A 21,353-nucleotide genomic window follows, 5' to 3' on the forward strand; every position below is an offset into this window, starting at 1 on the left:
GTGTTTTCATTTGTGCATACTGGTTAGGTTCCTTCAAATGTACCAATTTGGGTTGGAACATATATTATGGTTAGGATTACGACATCCTTACTAATTAGGGGTAGTAACAGGACTACTACTTTTATTAGGGCTACTGATTAGGGTTTCAACATTTACATTGATGGAGGTTATGGATTTCCTACTGTAGGATCGGTTTTCTATTTTTCAGAGTTGTCAAACTTGTGTCTCGTATACTCATGCATTTTTATTAGTATATTATTAGAACAACTCGAAGAGTCTCTCTATATTCTTCATAATTGTTAGGAAAAGAGATTTTGATGAAAAATATCCTCCAACAACTTTTTTATTTGGTTATCCAAATACAACCATTATGTATTACGAATTTTTCGCTAGCCAAAGATAGATAGTGAAAATAACTCTCTACAGTGTACACAAGATATAAAACAACTATTGAAGAGTGGAGACATATAGAAAACGATCTTTATGCAGATGACGCTCTAAATGTGGACGTAGAGAGTGAATTTTAGAAAGACTCTAGAAGATGCTATTAGTATCAAAATCCCTTCTTGTTGTTTGTTTACAGTTTCCACCATCCACCCTCAATTTTCATTTTTTTGGTTGATTTATGTGAATTTTATTTTACATTTATATGTTCATTTTTATTTGTCATTACTCATTAAGTTTAGTGCACGTTGTTATTATTTTTATGCGGCCAGATGCACAACCAAGCCTGATAGTTATAATTGCTACATGCCGCGGGCTTCTTATTAGGGCAGTCCCGGGTCATTGCGCCATGAAACTATTCTTTCCTAATGTCCGGATAAAAAGTTGACCAATCATTCATCACGTTCCTCTCTCTCCTCTCTGAATCCTTTCTGCAGACCACACGGCGGTACCGAGTCTTCGGAGACTAGGACAGCGCACGCATAGGCCTAGCTCGACGCCGCAGACGCTTGCCCACCAAGAGAAGAGCTCCGCGACACTGGCTCGCCAGCAGAAGAGACTGGGCGAGCGCCGCAGCCACGGCGCAGGCGTAGCAGCCGGCGGCACGGGCGAGCGTGGCAGCCGGCGACGCGCGCGAGCACGGCAGCCAGCTGCGCGCGCGCGGCGGCCGGAGGCCGGCGGGTGGACGCGCGTGGCAAAGGCGGACGGCCTGGCTGGTGGCGACCACGACCTGCGGAGGAGCCTCGGCTGCGGCAAAAGCTTGCTTCCTTGTGGCAGCGGTGGCTTGCGCGACGGCGGCGAGCACGGCAGCGGTGGCCTGCACACCGGATCTGGAGGAGGGCGATGGAAACCGGTGGTTTCTCCCCAACGCCTTTTCTTTCAGTTTCTTGTTGCATTGATTTGCGTGAGGACGTTGTTCCCTGAGGAGGAAACGTGCAAAAGGAAGAAATCGTTTCCGAGAACGTATCTAGTGCAAACCAACCACCCCGTGCAACCTTGAAAACTACAAATCTGGATCACAAGATGCCAATCCAATGGACAGGATTAAAGATGAGATTTTGCGCTTAAGCCCTCCCCAGCAGGCCATTTTTCAATACCCCTGTCCCCTCTAACCCTGTCCATTGGATTAGCATCTTGTGGCCCAGATTCACAGTTGCTAAGGTTGCACGGAGTGGTTGGTTTGCACCAGATATATTCCCGGAAACGATTTCTTCCTTTTGCACCCTCTCTCTTCGTTAACTCCTTTGTCATGTCACAAAGTTGCTGAGTTGTCAAGCTAATTAAAGGGATAGAAACGACCATCAATACTCCATTAGGACTGTCCTTAATAGGTCTCGTTCGGCTTACCCCATATTCAGCTTGTTCGGCTTGTTTTTTTAGTCGAAATAGTATTTTTCTCTCACAACAATTCAGTAGGAACGGTGTTTTTGGGCCTATTATAGAACATGCCGTCCGGCCTGATTTGCCAATGGCCGTATGTTCTGAAAGATGCACAATCCACAAAACAAAGCAACACATCTGGCCCGTAATTAGCTTCTAATCTAATGGTTGCTAATTCAGGTGTTTCTGCCAATTGAAACACTCGATTATTGCTGTGCTATTTTCGGTTGTTTTTCACGGCTTCAATTACCGGTTGTTGTCATGTCCGTTTTTTTTTTCTGGATCGAACATTTTGCTCGTTTTTCATTAAGAGGAAACTTTGCAATGTGCTAAAAACGAATAATGAAGTACAAAATAACCAGCCCGTTCATAAATGTTTATTTCAGCACTGTATAATTAAAATAACAAATATACAACTTGGTTAATTAATAAGCAAAAATACAAATGAAGGAATTATAATTCGATTACAATCGATCCACAAGAAGTTTTATTCATTTGTTTATAAATTGAATTGCATCTACCTCTCCATGCATATACATTTCACCAGTTGATCTTACTGCAGCTGAGTCTCACCTCCACCTGCATCTCTGGTGGCGGTGGTATTTTGCCCATCTTCACCATTGCCCTGGCGAAATCCTTGGCGAACGCCTCGCCGTCCGTGCTATACATTTCCACCAGATGGTCCAGCAGTCCCCCGCAGCCGTAGAGCGCCTGGTCAGAGGTGAGGAGGCCGCGGCGAGCCACAAGGTCCTGGTAGTATGCGTTGTCGAACCTCATCGGGGTCTGCTCATCGAACGGCCCCGGCGCGTCATAAGCGGACTGACACGTCTGTCGGCGCAGCTCCGCAAACGAGGGATCGATGTCGGCGCCGCCCTTGTAACACCCCTGGTATTTGGCTTCCACACACTAGTAGAGAACAGACCTTTGATCCTCGGCCAAAATGGGCTCTAGTCCTGGAATTTTTTGCGCCCGGGACTAGAGATACCTTTAGTCCCGGTTGGTGGCTCCAACCGAGACTAAAGGTCCCTGCCCAACGGCTATTGCGCCAGACAGAGGTGGCAGAGACCTTTAGTCCTGGTTGGAGCCACCAACCGGGGCTAAAGGTAGACTTTTACTCCCGGTCGGTGGCTCCAACCGGGAGTAAAGGTCTATTCCCGGGCCGTGGCTGCGCCGGGGGTTGGAAAGTTATCTTTAGTCCCGGTTGGAGCCACCAACCGGGACTAAAGGTCCCCCCTTTATATCCCGTCCATCTCCTTCTTCCTCCCCGAGCCCGAGCTCAGCACATTTTGAAGCTCATTGCACTAGTGTTCTTGCTTCCTCCCTCCATTGTTCCTCCATCCATTCTTCGATTCCTCCGTCGATTTCTTTGATTCCTCCATCGATTATTCAGTTGTTAAGGTTACCAATCTCATACTCTCATTTTTCACCATTGTCTTATCTCATTTTGTTCACTATATATATGGTTCTTTATTGTGGTTTTTTTTCATTTGTAAGTAATTTGAGCTCAAAATCACTTCAAGCTTGCATATTTACATGAAAGAAGGTTAAAGTAGCTAGTTGAACTTGCAGACCGTGTTCATCTCGGCGAGCATGTTCTCTGCCGAGCGGTAACGGACATCAAGGAGGAGCTTTGATTCTACGAGGGAGAGCGGCAACAGTCGTGGAAGACCATGTTCCCTTCCTCGTAGAATCATAGCTCTTCCGTGGCCAAGTACAGTGCCGTCCGGTGGAGAAATGCTCGCCGAGATGATCACGTAAGCAAGGTCAACTAGTACGGATGGTTATTTATTCACACGTCCCGATATCATCGCAGTAGTCTGTCAATCACCGTACCCAAACGTAGTATATATATAAATATAAACGATAATCGATTGTTATGTGTGTACACTCCCATTCTTCTGTTAATTTGCGGAAATATCATGTGAATTACTTACCTGCCGCAGTAAAAGACGAGAACACAATGACCATGGCCATGGCAAGCAGAGTAGTGTTAAACGCTCTGAAAACCTTTAAACTTCAAGCTTGCATATTTACATGAAGGAAGGTTAAAGTAGCTATTAAAAACTAGTATTCACCGTTCATTTGTAGCATGCATAGCACACTTCATTGTTTAGAGATATAGAGAATTTTAGAGTTTTTTTAATTTTATTTGTTTATAAAATGAGAAATTTATAGTATATTAAAAATGAGTATAGAGAGTAGATGGCAACTGCTTCCGGGTCCTCGGCCTCTCATGGGTTTTCAAAGCGACTTAGGCCGGGCCTCCCACTCATTGCATGCGACAAGTGTTGTGATGAGACAAAGATTGTGATGGAGTACCGAGTGAAGGAGGGTCCCAACAAGGTTCGCATTTTCTACAAGTGTCCGGATCGCAATGTGAGTTATTTTATCGTATTTAATGACTATGGTTAGTTTATACCTATTTTCATGATGGTTGTGATTAAAGTTCTAATTTTCAGTTTTAATTTCAGTGGGATGGCACTGGATGTTCAGGCTTCTACTGGGAGGAAGAGTATGTTGAACTCGTGCAAAAATATCTTGCACAACAGGCAGATATGGCGGCTAATGAGGCAGTGATGCAGCCAAAGAAGCCTAAAGATGTTGAACAAACGGGGGATCTGTCTGTTTTAGTTGGGATTGATCGCGAAATCCTTGTGCTGCTAAAGTGCATTTTAGTTTGTGTTTTTAGTGGTAGTTGGGATTGTCTACATTGTAGCGAGGATTTCTTAAATTTATAGCTTTTGTGGTGGTATGCATGTTGTATAATTAACTAATTATGTTCTAGGTTTTAATATGGTATTTATGTCATGTAATACAGATGAGTCGGCATTGGATGTACAATGCTGATCGTCGCTCCCAAGAGTTCATGGACGGCGTGCATTCTTTGTTACGTGCGGCTGAGGCAAACAAATGCGATGGTTTCATGTGCTGCCCATGTGCCGTATGTAAGAATACGGTGGAATATCCTTGCTCAAGGACTCTTCATTCACACTTGTTCAAGTCGGGTTTCATGCCAAACTATACTTGTTGGACGAAGCACGGAGAAACCGGTGTTGTAATGGAAGAATGTGAAGAAGAACAATGGGACGACAATGATATTATTCCCGATGGTGCGTGCTTCAATGATACTGCAATGGGAGAAGCTGAAGAAGAGGTAGCCGTAGAAGATGAGTCTGCTGATGATCTTTGTCAGGTCATTCGTGACGCACAAAGAAAATGTGAAAGTGAAAAGGAGAAGATCAAGTTCGAGCGGATGCTAGAAGATCACAAGAAATTGTTGTACCCAACTTGTGATGCAGGGCAGAAAAAGTTGGCAACCACACTAGAATTGCTGCAATGGAAGGCAAAGAATGGTGTATCTGACAAGGGATTTGGAGAGTTACTAAAAATCTAAAAGAAGATGCTTCCGAAGGACAATGAATTGCCCGCCACTACCTACGAAGCAAAACAAGTTGTCTGTCCTATGGGGCTAGAAATCTAGAAGATACATGCATGTCCTAATGACTGCATCCTCTACCATGGCAAAGAGTATGAGAAATTGGATGCATGCCCGGTATGCCATGCATCGCAGTATAAGATCAGGCGAGATGACCCTGGTGATGTTGAGGGCGAACGTCCATGGAAGAAAATCCTTGCCAAGGTTATGTGGTATGCTCCTATAATACCACGCTTGAAACGTCTGTTCAGAAACAAAGAACATGCAAAATTGTTGCGATGGCACAAAGAAGACCGTAAGGTAGACAATATGTTGAGACACCCTGCTGATGGGTCTCAATGGAGAGCAATCGACAGAGAATTCCTAGAGTTTGCAAATGACGCAATAAACTTAAGGTTTGCTTTAAGTACAGATGGTATCAATCCTTTTGGAGAGCAGAACAGTAGTCATAGCACTTGGCATGTTACTCTAAGTATCTATAACCTTCCTCCTTGGTTATGCATGAAGCGGAAGTTCATTATGATGCCTGTGCTCATCCAAGGCCCAAAGCAACCTGGCAATGACATCGATATGTACCTGAGACCACTTATTGATGAACTTCTCATTTTGTGGAATAAAGAAGGTGTACGTGTGTGGGATGAGTACAAATAGGAACACTTTGATCTGCGAGCATTGTTGTTCGTAACAATCAATGATTGGCCTGCTCTAAGTAATCTTTCAGGACAGTCAAACAAGGGATATAATGTATGCACACACTACTTCGGTGATATTAGAGGTGTATTCTTGAAAAAATGTCGAAAGGTCGTGTACCTTGGCCATCGTCGATTTCTTCCTGCAAATCACCCCGTAAGAAAGAAAGGCAAGCATTTTAAAGGGAAGGCAGACCACCTGACCAAGCCTCGCAACCAAACCGGTGAGGATGTACTCGATATGGTCAATGATGTGAAAGTCGTCTTTAGAAAAGGACATGACAGCCAACCTGTTTCGAACGACGCTAACGGTCATGCACCCATGTGGAAGAAGAAGTCCATATTTTGGGAGATACCTTATTGGCAAGTCCTAGAGGTCCGCAGCTCGATCGACGTGATGCACCTAACGAAGAATCTTTGTGTGAACCTGCTAGGCTTCATGGGTGTGTATGGAAAGCCTAAGGACACATTTGAAGCACGACATGACCTGCATTGTTTGAGAGAAAGAGACAACCTGCATCCAGAGAAGACAGATGATGGATGCCATTACTTACATCCTGCCAGCTACACTCTAAGCAAAGAGGAGAAGGAAATCATGTTTGAATGCTTAAACAACATCAAGGTACCATCTGGATTCTCCTTGAATATAAAGGGTATTATAAATGTGTCAGAGAAGAAATTCTATAACTTAAAGTCCCATGACTATCACATTCTCATGACGCAATTACTTCCAGTTGCATTAAGAGGAATTGTACCTCCAAATGTACGTCTAGCCACCGTGAAGCTATGTGCAGTCCTCAATGCAATTTCTCAGAAGGCAATTGATCCAACTGATCTAGCTAAACTACAGAATGATGTGGTTCAATGTCTCGTCAGCTTTGAGTTGGTGTTCCCTCCTTCCTTCTTTGATATCATGACACACCTCCTAGTTCACCTAGTCAAGGAGATTTTCATTCTTGGTCCTATGTTCCTACACAATATGTTCCCCTTAGAGAGATTCATGGGAGTCCTGAAGAAATATGTTCACAACTGTGCTCGCCCAGAAGAAAGCATTGCTAAGGGCTATGGAACAGAAGAGGTCATTGAGTTCTGTGTTGACTTTATTCCTGACCTTGACTCGATTGGTGTTCCTGAATCAAGACATGAGGGGAGACTAAGCGGAAAGGGGACACTAGGGAGGAAAACATATATTGGTACGGAGGATGATTATTTCAATAAAGCGCACTACATAGTTCTACAGAACTCCTCTTTGGTAGATCCATATATTTAGACACACAAGGATCTCTTACGATCCGAGTTTCTAGGGAAGACTGAAGCTTGAATTACGCGTAAGCACATGGAAACTTTCGGCGGTTGGTTGCGAAAAAAATGTCAAGGTGATGAGAGCATCCATGAGCAACTGTATTTATTGGCTATGCAACCATCATGGCATATCGTCACATACAAAGGGTACGAGATAAATGGGAACATATTCTACATAGTAACCCAAGATAAAAGGAGTACCAACCAAAACAGTGGTGTCCGCATAGATGCCACAGACCCGAATGGGAATAAGCAGACATATTATGAACGCATAGATGAAATATGGGAACTAGAATATGCACCTACTTTGAAGATCCCATTGTTCAAGTGCCAATGGGTCAAGGTGACCGGAGGCGGGGTAATAGTAGACAACGAGTATGGAATGACAACAGTAGACCTTAGTAATATTGGGTACAAAGACAAACCATTCGTCCTTGCCAAGGATGTGAATCAGGTGTTCTATGTCAATGATATGTCTACCAAACCAAAAAGAGGGAAAAACGATAATGACTCAACCAAAGAGCCAAAGCGCCACATAGTACTTTCAGCAAAAAGAGTCATCGTGGGAATTGAGGACAAGTCGGACATGTCAGAAGATTATGAAAAGGATGACCGAATTCCGCCCTTCAAAGTGAACAAAGACCCTAGCATCTTGGTAAATGATGAGGACACTCCATGGTTACGACGCGATCATAACCAAGGGACATACGTAAAGAAGAAGTTCAATGCTGTGCCCACTTGATGATATAGTGATTTAATGTAGTGTGTGTTTGAGATATTATGTAATAATTGTGAATTCAGATGTTTATTATGTCGTGTTTCAAATTAAATCAATGTTTGATTTGGTGGGATTTCTCTCTCGAAAAGTTAAATTAGGATATTGAGTGATGAAAAATTAAAATATTAATGTTAAAATGATGTGAAAACAAATTTCCTGTCCAAAACCAATAGTTTTAATAATTTTAATTAAACACTACATTTTTGCATTAACGAAATAATAAATATTAGTTACATTATGTTTTATAATTATAACAAAAAATAAAAAAAGTTAGGTTATAGATTTTTCCTATGTGCAATAAAGAAAAAGAAAATCCATATTTTTAACAAAATAATTTTATGCCTTTTATTTAATTTACTATGTATTTAACAAGACTATTGCATTTCTATTAAAAAAATTTGCTTAAAACAGGCGGGAAACGAAACTGCAGCCCACCTTTACTCCCGGGTGCGTGTTTCGTGGCCCGCCAAAAAAACCTTTGCTCCCGGTGCGTGTTACCAACCGGGAGTAAAGGACCTTTACTCTCGGTGGGGGGATGGCACCGGGAGTAAAGGGGTGTGGCATATATATACCAGTGCCATCTTCTTCCTTGCGTTCTTCACCAGTTCCTCACCCCCTACGCCCACGCCACCCGGCCCGCCACACCAAGGACGCCGCCGCCACCCCGCCCGACGCCGGTCGTCGCCACCGCCTCACGCGCGTCGGCGGTCCCCACGCCCCCCGTGCGCCGACGACCTCGCGGCGCCAGCTGTTGCCCGCCCTGGCAGACACATGGGCCATACCGTACCCTCCAGCGCGTTGACATGGCCCGACGACAAGGCCGCCAACATACGCGGCTTCCTCTCCTCCATTCCCGAGGTATGTACGTACGTTCTACGATGGCAACGATTCTCCGCGATCGTCGTATGTGCGTGCTTGGTGGTTCGTAAGTTTGTTCGTGATTTGGCGATCTTGAACAATGCGGTGGCGGCGCTGATGTCGGGCGATCTTGAACAATTAGGGGAAGGGGTGCTTAGCTAGCTAGCTGCAGATCTAACATCGATCCTAGGTATAAGTTTCATGGCTAATTAATTCATACGTGTATGTGTGTTGTTAACATTTTATTTTATAAATGGAAAGATCAAAGGTGGAAGTTTGTTGCAATTTAAAATGGAAGGTAGTTCGATGGCATCTCAAAATGCGCGACATCTACTTAAAGAGCTATCAAAATGGAATCGGAGTTCTCTTATGTGACCCAGCTAGGCTGCTTGAGTTATTATATATTGTTACAGTACATAACTGGTACAACAACGTACAGTTGGGATCTAACGGCATGGAATACTGGATAGTTGGACCACAAGTTAGGGCCCCTTCAATTAGTCAGGAATGGAGCTAGGAATTATTCCGGCTTACCAACATTATACAAATTAGTGAACCATTTCGACTGAGTACTCTCGGCTGGTTGCTGGCATATGTATATGGCCCCTGGTATATAAGTGCTATGCGTTTCTATATGTACGGCGGAGCACCACCGCCCTTGTTCGCCCTAGGGTTTAGGGTTTATATGGCAGAGCACCGCCGCCCTCGTTCGCCCTAGGGTTTAGGGTTTATACGGCGGAGCACTGCCGCCCTCGTTCACCCATGTGTACAAACATATATACGGCGGAGTGGAGCACTGCCACTCTCATCACACTGCCCTCTCTCGTGGCCTAGTCGATCAACATTCGTATTATCGTTATCGTTAACGCTAAACAATCACACTAGGGCGAATTGCGTCGGTGACTAGGGCGAACTGTGTTGTTGATGTCACCGACGTGGTTTGCCCTAGTCACCGATGCAATTCGCCCTCGACCATTTATGTATTGCCCTAATTCACCCTAGTACCGACGCAGTTTGCCCTAGTGTGGCGAATTGCGTCCATGACCGAGGGGCAAGATTTAATAATGCATATTGTTCATAGATTTTACGCATGTAAGCAAAGATTTGATGTACTATATATTGGTTTTGTTTTTTGAAGCTAGATGGCCAACCCGAGAAACATGGATGAGGAGGAGTTGATGATGAATTTGATCAACACTGGCACTCAAGTTGCCGGCGATGATGGTGCTAAAAATAACGTGCAAGAGGATGCAGATGACGGGAGTCAGTACTTAGCTCTTGAACAAAATGAGCAACAACATATTGGCCAAGTATATATTTTTTATTATTAGCTATATATATTATAATATGTCTTATGTGTGCTCATGACATTAAAAATAATGTTTATGTTATGTAGCCCTCTGGATTGACATCAACAACTACAACAAAGAGTAAAAATGTTCGAGGTCCCAAAAAGCCATTGGAGGGCCGCTTCATCATCTCAGAGTTCAATGTGGATACAGGCGAACCGGGGGGGCCAAATAAAACAAAATTCGTGCACCACTGTGGTTACCTTGTATGGGACCGGCTCTCGATCAGTACCCATGAATGGAAGAAGAAGACCAATGCTCCTCATATCAGTTTTGTCTCTGATCGTGACAAGACATTAATTTGGAAAGATGTCTTAGTACATTTCATGCTCCAAACAGATGGTTATGATGATATAATAGATGGTGATGAATTGAAGGAGCGAGTTAGGGATTGGGCAATGAAGAAGATGGCCACCCAGTTTCAGACTTGGAAGAAACACCTATACACGACATATGTCAAGAAGAACATAGCACTAGATTTCACTGTCCCAAGCCCGATCTCAAAGCAGAGGCCCTATTGGGATGAGTTTGTACAGTACAAGACGTCAGAAGAGGGTGTGAGTCGGGTGATAAAGAACCAACGTAATGCCCAACAGAAGACATATCACCATAACTTAGGATTAGGTGGCTACTCGACTGCCATTAAGAAGTGGAACAAAATGGAAGCATACCTTCTTGCCAAGGGTATCACACCAGAATCACTCGAGTGGGGAGAGCGTTCAAAGAATTGGTTTTTCGCTCATGGGGGAACACTGGACCAGGAGATAGAGAAGTGCGTTTATGGCGCAAGACTGTAAGAAGCAGTAGAAAGATTGTTTTATGCTTAGAGAGCTACTACTAGTGGTGCGTTTAGGCCCAACAGAGAGAAGGATGAACTGACATACGCCATCGGGACTATTGAACATGGTGGCCGAACTAGAGGCAAAGGAAGTGTCTCATGGGAGCATGGATTCCCTTAGGACAGGCCTTCCTACAGAAGCCGCCAGAGAAAGAAGGAAGAAGAGGCACAGCGGCTCCAGAGGTTGGAGGAAGCGGTGCGTGAAGCATAGGAGCGGGAAAAAAACCTTGAAGCGAGAATGCAGGAGGAAATCAGAAGGCAAGTGCAAATGCAGTGAGTGCAAGCAAGCAGGCATCAGAGCCAGGAATCAACATTAGCCAATATGTTCAGTTGAAAACCAGCTGCGCTTTCATGGAGATACCAAATCAAGGGGACACAGGACTGCGCTTCCCTATGGATGACGTCACTGAACCTTGTACATCGTGTGAGCTACACATTCCGAAGGGGAATTCCACAATCAAGGTGGCTATCAGTCTTGTTAATCCTATCGACCGAACCAAGACACCAAGGATTCATGGGAATATAATCCAATGAAGGATATGCTACCATCTCGGTAGATAAAGCTGAAAAGGTTTTAGTGATTTGCCTCTTGACATTCCTAGAGGATGATGGCGAGAAGACTCTAGGAGAAGCAGAGAAGACATTCATTCTATGGCGCAAGTGCTACATCATCATTCCCAGGATGGCACCTCCACCTCCTCCAAAACTACCTCACCGTAGGTGCGGATGAAAACACTACATCATTAATTTATATTGGCTTAAATAATTAACAATCTGCTCATAATAATATGTCATTCCTTTTTTTGTAGCAGATCCTCCCCCTAACCTAAATCCAATTGTTCAATCGCCAGATCATTATAGTGCTCTATACGATGACAATGTGTTGGAAGGCGAGGCTGCATCCACACCATCTCCAAGGAGGTCTCCAACTGCCGTAGCCGCCACCTCCAAGGAGGTCTCCAATGCCGCTGCTACCACCTCCAAGCAGGTCTCCAATGCCTCCCCCCCCCCCGCCTACCAAGAAGCCAAGTACTAGCAAGAGGCCTAGCACCGCAAACAAAGAACCAGTCCCCGCCGGCAAAGAAAGCCATCATGAAACCAAGGGCTATTCCCAAAATAATATCTGAAGAGAAGGAAGAAGTAACTGATGCATATAAAAAAGATATGTCCAGATTCTATGACAAACTTAAAAAGGATCAAGAAGCAAGGAGAAACCCGAAGAAACCATACTTCTTCATAGCTCCAGATATTCTAAGAAAAAAGGTGGCTTCTTACCAGCAACAACAGCGGGAATCTCGTAAGCCGTCCAAATCAACGTTAACGGACTATGACCGCACTCTCACCAAGTCAATTGAGGTGGCATAGAAAAAGAAGCGGGCAGGGAAAGGAGTTGCACAACTCGGACAACAATCGCACCAATCAGTCCCCCCGCTAGTTGTTGGTAATGAATATGGTTCGAATTTAGGATTAATGCATCAGGCAAACATACCTTCCGGATGTCGATTTGGATCACCTTGGTGAATTTATTGAAGAGACTGGTCTCGACCTTTACCAGATGTTTGGTGATGGAAACATTGAGAGTGCGGCGGAGGTTGATATTTGGAAGAAAAAATTTGTACTAGGCCAGAGTCTATACAACCCTCAAGCCTTATGTGATCTGGGGACGCAAATGTACCTGCTAAACAAGTGGTACATACAAGCGTCTACTGGTGGAGACTTCTGCGTTGGTGTCAGAATTAGAGACGAACATTGGTTCCGTGGCGATGATGTTATGTATGTTGACTTTGTAGAATTTCATCAACTATGCCACCTAACCTCTCTGGACAAAGTTATCATTAGCTGCTATTGCCTGTAAGTAATAATTCTTTCGATCTATTATTAAACTCATCATATGTGTGTATATGCATATAAATTATCCTAACAAGTACTATATATATGCAGATTTACAATGACTAGAGCTCAGAAAGGAAGGCTGCAATGAAATTGGTTTTGTTGATCCCCATATAGTATTCAAAGACCCAGTTACTCCAAAGCCTAATTGGAAGTCTAAGTCAGAGAGTAACCTCATGAACTTCTTAGTGAACCAATGGCCACAAGAAGGATATACTCTTTCCCTACAACTTCAAGTGAGTGTTAATAATGTCGATCATCCTTAATGGCTCATATATTGATTCTAGTTAATTAATGAGTGTTATGCGTTATATCCTATAAACACATGTAGCAATCACTGGATATTGATGGACATCGATCTGGTGAAAAGTCACTTGATAATCTATGACTCGATGAGAAAACCACAACAAGACTACCAAGATATGATAGATATTATCCAGAGGTAATTTCGGTATCTCTAGCAACTATATATACACACAAACATGATGATTAACTATATCTGATGACAGTGGCAAATTTTTTATTGGGCAGTGTTTGGAAAACCTTTATTGAGAAGCAACACATGGGAAAATGCAAAGCGCCACTAAATGTAATCCCTTTGAAAGTAAGTCCCCTAAATCGCATCATCTTTATTAATTAAACATATAGCTTTCACCGGAATCACCTAGATTGGATGACTAAATCTTTTTCTTGTAAAGTGGTGTCTGAGGCAGGAACAAGGGAAACAACTACTGTGGTTACTATGTTTGCAAGTTTATCAAGGTGGTCTCCCAAAGAACTCCTACAGAGAGACTCAAAGTACGTTAAAAATACACTATATATTCATTTAATTATTATTATTGATTGTGTTACTATGTCTTTATATATATATATGTACATATATTAATTTATTTTCCATTAATTCAAACCTGTAGGCTCGATGGTTGGAGGAAAAGGTCATACGGCAAGACCAAATCAAAGAAATTCAAGAGTCTATAGCCAGATTTTTTAATGACCAGGTCATCGATTCCAAGGGCGAGTTCTACTTCGACCCAACACTACCATGGAAGCCAAGCTAGAGGATGAGAGGAAACTTGTTATATCACAACAACTGTAATGCAATCTTTTGTAATATATGCACATGAAATAATATAATGTAAAATACACATATGCATGCATGCATGTAAATATATATATGATGCATGCATGCATATATATATATTTCTATGCTTGAATTGTGTGATTTAATACGTTCATTGTGCTTGAACCGAAACATACTATACGCGCGTATAAATGTATAATTAGCAGCGTATAATATGACTTCGAAAACCTATTTTGAAAAGAAAACAAAAAAAATGAAAAGAAAAGAAAAAAGAAAAAAAAAACCTTTAGTCCCGGATCGTATTACCAACCGGGACTAAAGGGTGCCGGCCATCGTGGCATGTCAGCAGGCACCTTTAGTCCCGGTTGGTGTTACCCACCGGGACTAAAGGTCCCCCTTTAGTCCCGGTTCCAGACCCGGGACTAAAGGACCCCCCTTTAGTCCCGGATGCTTGCTCTCGGGTGGGGAACCGGGACTAGAGGGGGTTCCCACCGGGAGTAAAGCTCTGTTCTCTACCAGTGACATTTGCACTTGCATTTCATGAACATGAGCATCATTCATCCTTTCATGAGCTTATATTGCATGAAACATGTTTTCGAAACATTGCAACATATTGTTATATTTCATGTGTGTTGTTTTTATGAAATAAATAGTGTGCAACACCCAAGTGCAACATGTGCAACTCACTGTAGTGAAACATGGTTAGTTAGTACTATGCAACAAAATCATGAAACATGTGAAACATCACTATGAAATAAAGGTAACATTTCATTGGTTTTTCCTTGTTTCAGTACTTACAATGCTTGATTTTTGTGTGACCAATGTGTGGTGTGGCTAATAATCCTCTTAAGTAACTTAGTTATACTTAGAATGTCATTTGGAACATTGTTCATGTTGACCATGTTGTCTAATTATGAATTCAAATAGTGGTTTGACTTGTTTTGACCCCTGAACTCTTTTGTTTGACTGTTTAAAAAGTATAACTTAGATTGTTTGCATGTCTAAGCAATCTAAAACAAAGTTGTAGCAAATTTTATAAGGAACAAACTTTGTTTAGAATCCATGTCATGAAAATGTGCACAACATGCTCAAAATAGGGCCCACAAGTCAGTGTTGAGGGCTGATTCAACACTTAGAAAAATTTCTAAGTCTGAATTGCAATTCCAGTTTGATTGAGCTGACTTTGGCTTGATATAACTCGTTATCCTGTTGAGAATTAGCTGATGATTTCTAAAACATTGTTGTAGCCCTATCATAGCTCTACAACTTTCATGTATATTGTTTCCACTGATTCTTCACGGTTTAGGAGATCAAGCTCTGTCAATCTTTACTGTCAGGCTCGACCGACAACGCTGAAACGCAGCTACAGTGCCTGATCGGTTTTCAGAAAATGAATGCCGCGTGGAGGCCACCCATCGCCTAGCCGCCTGACCGCGTAAGGCCACGCGTCAGTGGCCGTCCTAGCGCTGCTAGGCCACTGCTTGAACCCACGCACGTCTGCCCGACCTGCTCGCCATTCCATTTCTCGTTTTCCTTCGCCTTCCCCACTCACAGGAGCAGCGCACCACCGCTCCACCATTACCGAGCGAGCTCCGCCATCGCCTAGCTCACTCGCCGCCGGAAAAACATGACCTCTAGCTAGCCCACAGCTCTGTCGTGTCCTCCTCTACCTCGTCGCCCTTCTAGCCGAGCCAGCCGAACCGTAGGTGAGGGCCATTGGCCGTTTTTCCAACGCCGTCTCCATGGCCGTACCTCGCCAGAGCGGAGCTCACCGTGGCCAACCACCACCGAGACCCTCTCCTCCTCCTTTTTCTGCTTGGTTAGCTCTGTGGTGACCTCATGAAGCTCGTACCGAGCTCAGATGAGACATTGGGGGCTCGCCATCATCTGTACCTCGCACCGGAGCTCCATCGTGCCACCTTCGCCGGCGACGAGCTACCTCCGGTTAGCTTTAGGTCTTGCTAGTTTCATCATCCGATGCGGCTCATCACGTAGATCATGTAGGTGCCCTCGGTGTCGCCGGAAACCTCACCGTCGATGAGCTAGGCCACTACCGCGCCGTCGCAAGCCGCCTCCCCTATTCTGGTGTCGATGACAAGTGGGGTTGGCTGACATGCGGGTCCCACGCGTCAGTGACCGTTTAGCTGTAGGATAGTTCAAATTTGTAGATTTGGATGCTATGTTGTGAATTTTGTATCTCCAAATTGGTAGATCCAAATGGAGTGATTCTAATTTTGGTAGAATCACAGTGAAGTCTAGTATTTAGGAAAAATATGACATGAACACTTGAAGTGGAAATTTTGGATGAATTAAATAGGAATTTGAAATGTGTTTTTAAATGCATGCAAAATTGTTTAAATTATATCTTGAGTTTCTGTGCTCCAAAAATTATGAAATTTTGTGGGTAAGCTATTATTGCTTAGTAGAAGCTCTGGTAAAAATTGGAGAGTCATTGCATATATGGTTTTGGAGTTATAGATTTTCCTTTTATCATTGATTGATACTTGTGTGAATTTTTGTAAATTATCTAGGAATCCTATGACCATGAAATTTTGTGGGAAGTATCCTAGTACCTTAAGGATGCTAGGAAAAATATGAAATTTGTTGCTTGACACTTTTCACTAAGGTTTCCTAATTATGTCATTTTAAGCCATTATGCCTTATCATTTTTATGTAGGCTGTTGTACTTGCTCAAATGGTGTGAAGTTTTATAGTGGTCTACTTAGAGCATATAGTACCTACTATAATTTTTGTAGATTTAATGTTGTAGTTTTCATATATGTTTACCATTTCCCCTAATTAATTAAATAAATTAAGAATGGTATTAAAAGAAATGATTTGGTGATGAACACCTTACTTTCTGGTGTTCTTGTGATATATGTAATGAGTGAGCAAAGTTAGTTTTGTCCAATTATGTGTTTACAACATATGTTAATAATTATTTCGCTTGCATTATGTCCTTCTGGAGAGTTCTGGGGACTTTACAAAGTTCCCCATGATAATTTGGTTTTCTGTCAATGTGGTGAATACAAAAGTTGTATATAGCTGATGTATGTAGCTCCTGTCAAAATTTGGTGGCATTTGGCCTAGTAGTTTGGGAACTACAGCTATTCAAAGTTAGATTCCAGGATTGCTTGTTTTGTGAAGACAGATTTCTGTTGATTAAAGCATTTGACCTGGGAAAGGTTAGAATCATGCTTTGAGGTCCGAAAATGAATTGTAGACAATTTCTTAAGCTTTCCAAATTGTCTTATTGCGTGTCATTTGGATTTCTAGATCTCTAGTTATGGGCAGTTTACTGTACCACTATATAGTCTCTATTTGGCTGAAATACACATGCTTGGGTGTATGCTTTGTTGCAATGTTCTCGTTGATTGTTTAGGGGCTAGCCTAACTTGAGAACATGCTTAGGTGCAGGTGCTAGGTCCTTAACTGAAGATGAGCAATTATAAATTAGGTTGTATAAACTTGGTAAGTTAAAGTGATTTCAATAGAGCTTAAGTTGGAATATACGGACTGTAGTGAGCATGTGCATTTCCCGAGCATCTCTAACTTCGTTCATGTGCATCCATGATATTTATCGTGCGCATACATGCAATAGGTGTGCCAAAGGGAGTGATACTGCTGGAATTCGAGGGAGCCAACAAGGAGGAGGAGCCCGAGGTGTAGGAAATCGATGAAGCAGCAGCCGAGGAGGAATTGCCCGAGTGCCCTGACGACCAACTGTCCTCTTTCCTGAAAGGCAAGCCCCAGAGCATATTAAGCCTCCCATGTTTTTACAAATACCTTGAGTATCTTTTATTCGTTGATAATGCATTAAGTATAGGAATTGGTTGAAACCAATTGTTGCATTATATATCCATCCTTGTCCAGATATCGCACTGAAATCCTAATGAAGTTTAGGAACAGGTTAAATGCTTAGCCATGCTTAGTGCGGTAGAAGTCATGTGATTTCTTGTCACCTGCGAGCTTTAGGATGAGGTGGATCACGATTGGCTATATTTGCTATTGTGGAAAAGAACCATGTTAATAATGAACTAAGACCGGGTGGAGTCTTGTGTAGGTTTGGACATAGTGACTCCGTCTGAGTCGTTTAAGGACCGATACGCTGTACGTCCTTATGTCATGTTGAACGCAGCCTAACACTTAGCTGGCCAAATAAGTCATTCCGACCATGAAGCCTAGTAGCTCGATTCAGGCTGGGGACGCGAGCAGGGGTCCACAATCTGGGTGGAAGTAAGGATGTGCAGGGAGCCATTGTCATAAGCCCAAGGGCGGGTTAAGTCACCGAGCACTCATGGCAGAGTGGTTCTCTGATTTTGCGGCACTGTTCGGACTCGTGACTTCTGAATTGTACCAACGGTGACTTGTTTGCGACCCTGACGGGGGAAGCAAGGTTTGTATTAGGAATACCCCTCCAGCTGGATAGGAATCGATTCGAATTGCCGTCTCTCCCGGATAGTGAGAACTTGACTGAGCAGCGGCAACGTAGATTCAATTAATTTAACGATATGGTTAAATCGATGATGATGATAATGTTGCCACAATTTATACCTGATATGGTTATTAATGTTTGCATCTTAAACAAATGATTGCTTAGTACAGGTGCTAATATAGATGACAGGTTAATGGCTAAAAGTCACTGCAAGTTTAGGTTAAGAGTTGATCTTTATTACTTATGCTTTTCCACAAAAAGAAAGTGTCAGCCAGATCCACTAAATTAAGCTATGCATAATCCTTGGTGTCATTTGTTTTGGTTTCCGATGGGTAAGTCTAACTGAGTACATTCCCGTACTTAGGGTTTATTCCCTCTTGTTGCAGATGACCTTCTATATCAGGGATTCTGTAAGTATTGCCTCCACCCGGGGGGTGATGAAGACTAGATCATGGGCACGATCTCTGTTTCTCTTATCTAAATGCTTTTGTGGGTTGTGATCAGCGAACCAGTATTTGTATTTGAACTCGGGTGTGTAAGTTAAACTATTTGCTTCCGCATGTTTTACAAGACCTATTTTGTAATAACGATGACTCTGAGGTGTTGTAACCTATTTGCAAACCGTCTGCGAAATGTTGTAACGTACGATATGTTATGTTGAATTACTGTGATCTTGGTTGTATGCAAGTTAGTTTGAAATCCTTCGAGGTTTCAGTTGACTACCGGGTTTATATGGGCTCAAGTGTGAGAAGTTGATTGTTTTGACGATTGTTTTTGTACTTGTGCTCTTATAAATTGGTCGGTTCTGTGACAGCTAGCATCAGAGCTAGATTCAACATTAAACATGTCTTACGGCTATTTAAAACAAAAGCTTTTGTTGAGAAAATGGTTTTCCAACTTATAGTTATATATAAGTGTTCAAAAATCAAAATTTTTATGGTGTACTGGTGATCACATCCCTTGTAGCCCACTTAAGGACTTCTAGGTGGCTTATATATATAATTACTAACTTGGGGGAAATTGATTGTTTCTATTTCATCATCCATGCGGCGTGATATTGCATGGGTGCCATTCGCTTGAATGGTAATGTATGGATCAATTGACTCTATGCTAAGGTAAGTGTGAGTTGTGAGAGCATGACCGTCCAACCGTCGGTCTAGGGGAGAGTTAGTTATGGTTACTGGAGTATTTACATGTTGCATACATGTATATATGAAGGTACTTAATTGTGGGTACATCTATCGAGTAGTTTGGATACCGAAGTATATATATCTGGGGATGTATATATGGAGAGTATCTTAGTTACTACTTTGGTTATTAGCATTATATCTTGTTGGGTTGGGCTGCAATGAAGTTTTCTGCAGGTATGCTAACAACGCACCGTGTAGAATGACTAGTTACCGCTAATTGAGAGAACGTATGTATGCCACCGTATATTTCGCTAAAGCTTAAATTTTCTTAGGTTTGTGAGGACGTACAGAACGAGCATGCATCATATTCACTCATGTCATTCATATTGCATTACTCCCTCCCTTATAATTGCTTATCCCAAGTATTAAGTACAATCTCTCAGCAAAATATTCCTCTCACGTGAGTTGCATCCCTTTTTGATACAGATGGCCATGCCCGTGCTTCCTACTGGTAGCAGCACCTTTTTGGACCAGTTCGGTACTCCCACTTTGCTCTAGAGGGTGCTCAATTCAGTTGGGTACCCGGAGGCACCCCGCTACACGTGGAGGCAGGCGGTACCATTGGGAGATGTACCATGGTACGTCGTGACCTTTATAGTGCCACAAAACCCCACAAGACCGTTGTGGCCTGGGTGGAGCATTAAGACTGATGGGCGAAGCCCATGGGAAGCTGCGCAAGTTACTGCCCTTGATGTGCTGATGGATATAGCATAGAGCTTCGGGGATGAGCTAGTGGGTGGACCAGCTTCATCCATTCCCCGAGTGGCTCCTACTGAGGCTGAGTGGACTCAGAATGTTGGCCAGGCCTTGGTTCGAGGCCGTGGCAAACGTGTGTAGAGCGACAATGCTAGAATGAGTGCTATGATGGTAGTTTTGAAGCTTTGTCGAGTTAGGCAAAACACCCTTTCTAGTGTGCTAGATGAAGCTAGCAAGGCAATGGCAGCCCAGCACAAGTTTAGGTTGCGTGCCCGCAAGTATCGCCATAGGGCGGATGCATGTGGGAGAGCTCAGCAAGAAGTAGATGAGATTCGCGACATTGCAAATTATCGCCTGCAACAGTGGGGTCAAACAGCACACGAGAGAGACGAGCTTCATAAACAGCTGATGAACCTCACTATAGAGAGAGATGAGGCAACATAAGAGTTGGATCGCATGACCCATCACAGAGATGCAGCTTTAGAGTTAGCAGAAGAAAGACGTCAGGGTTGGATTATGGCTAACCAAAATGCTTTCCACAGGGAGCAAGAACTCCAAGAACGGCTTAAAGAGCTTCAGGTTGAACACCATCAACTAAACAACCATCTGTTTCCTATTCCTCACCCCATGCCAAGGTATCCTAATGTGGGTGGACCTCAAGTGATTGAGGCTGATGAAGAAGAGGACGTGCAGATAGGATGACAATGCAATTGAGCCTGTAGATGAAGAAGAAGAGGAAGATCCAGAAGAAGTCCAAGGTGTCTCCAATGTGGACAGCGATCACTTCGATGAGTAGTTAGTTAGCAAGTCTCGCTAGTTTAAGCTTTTGTAGTCATTGATGTAATGGACTTAAGTACGATGACTGATGTTGGATGTACCTTTTTAATTTGAACTTGGCATGTAATGTACTTTAATTCACTCCTTTTGGGATGCGTACCTTGATGGTTAAGTTTAAAACTTGTCATGTTGGAATGCACTACATATGGC

At 43.0% G+C, this 21,353-nt stretch overlaps 1 protein-coding gene across 1 annotated transcript in view; it reads right to left on the minus strand.

The window, feature by feature from the left end:
* Positions 1-2,364: 2,364 nt before the first annotated feature.
* Positions 2,365-21,353, minus strand: part of LOC136529340 (peroxidase P7-like) — a 29,135-nt gene continuing 10,146 nt past the window's right edge. Inside the window, exon 4 of the mRNA XM_066522419.1 lies at positions 2,365-2,720. Coding sequence (XP_066378516.1) covers positions 2,365-2,720 — 356 coding nt within the window. The remainder of the gene's footprint in view (positions 2,721-21,353) is intronic.

This window comes from Miscanthus floridulus, chromosome 19 (assembly GCF_019320115.1).
Source record: "Miscanthus floridulus cultivar M001 chromosome 19, ASM1932011v1, whole genome shotgun sequence".
Lineage (NCBI taxonomy): Eukaryota > Viridiplantae > Streptophyta > Magnoliopsida > Poales > Poaceae > Miscanthus > Miscanthus floridulus.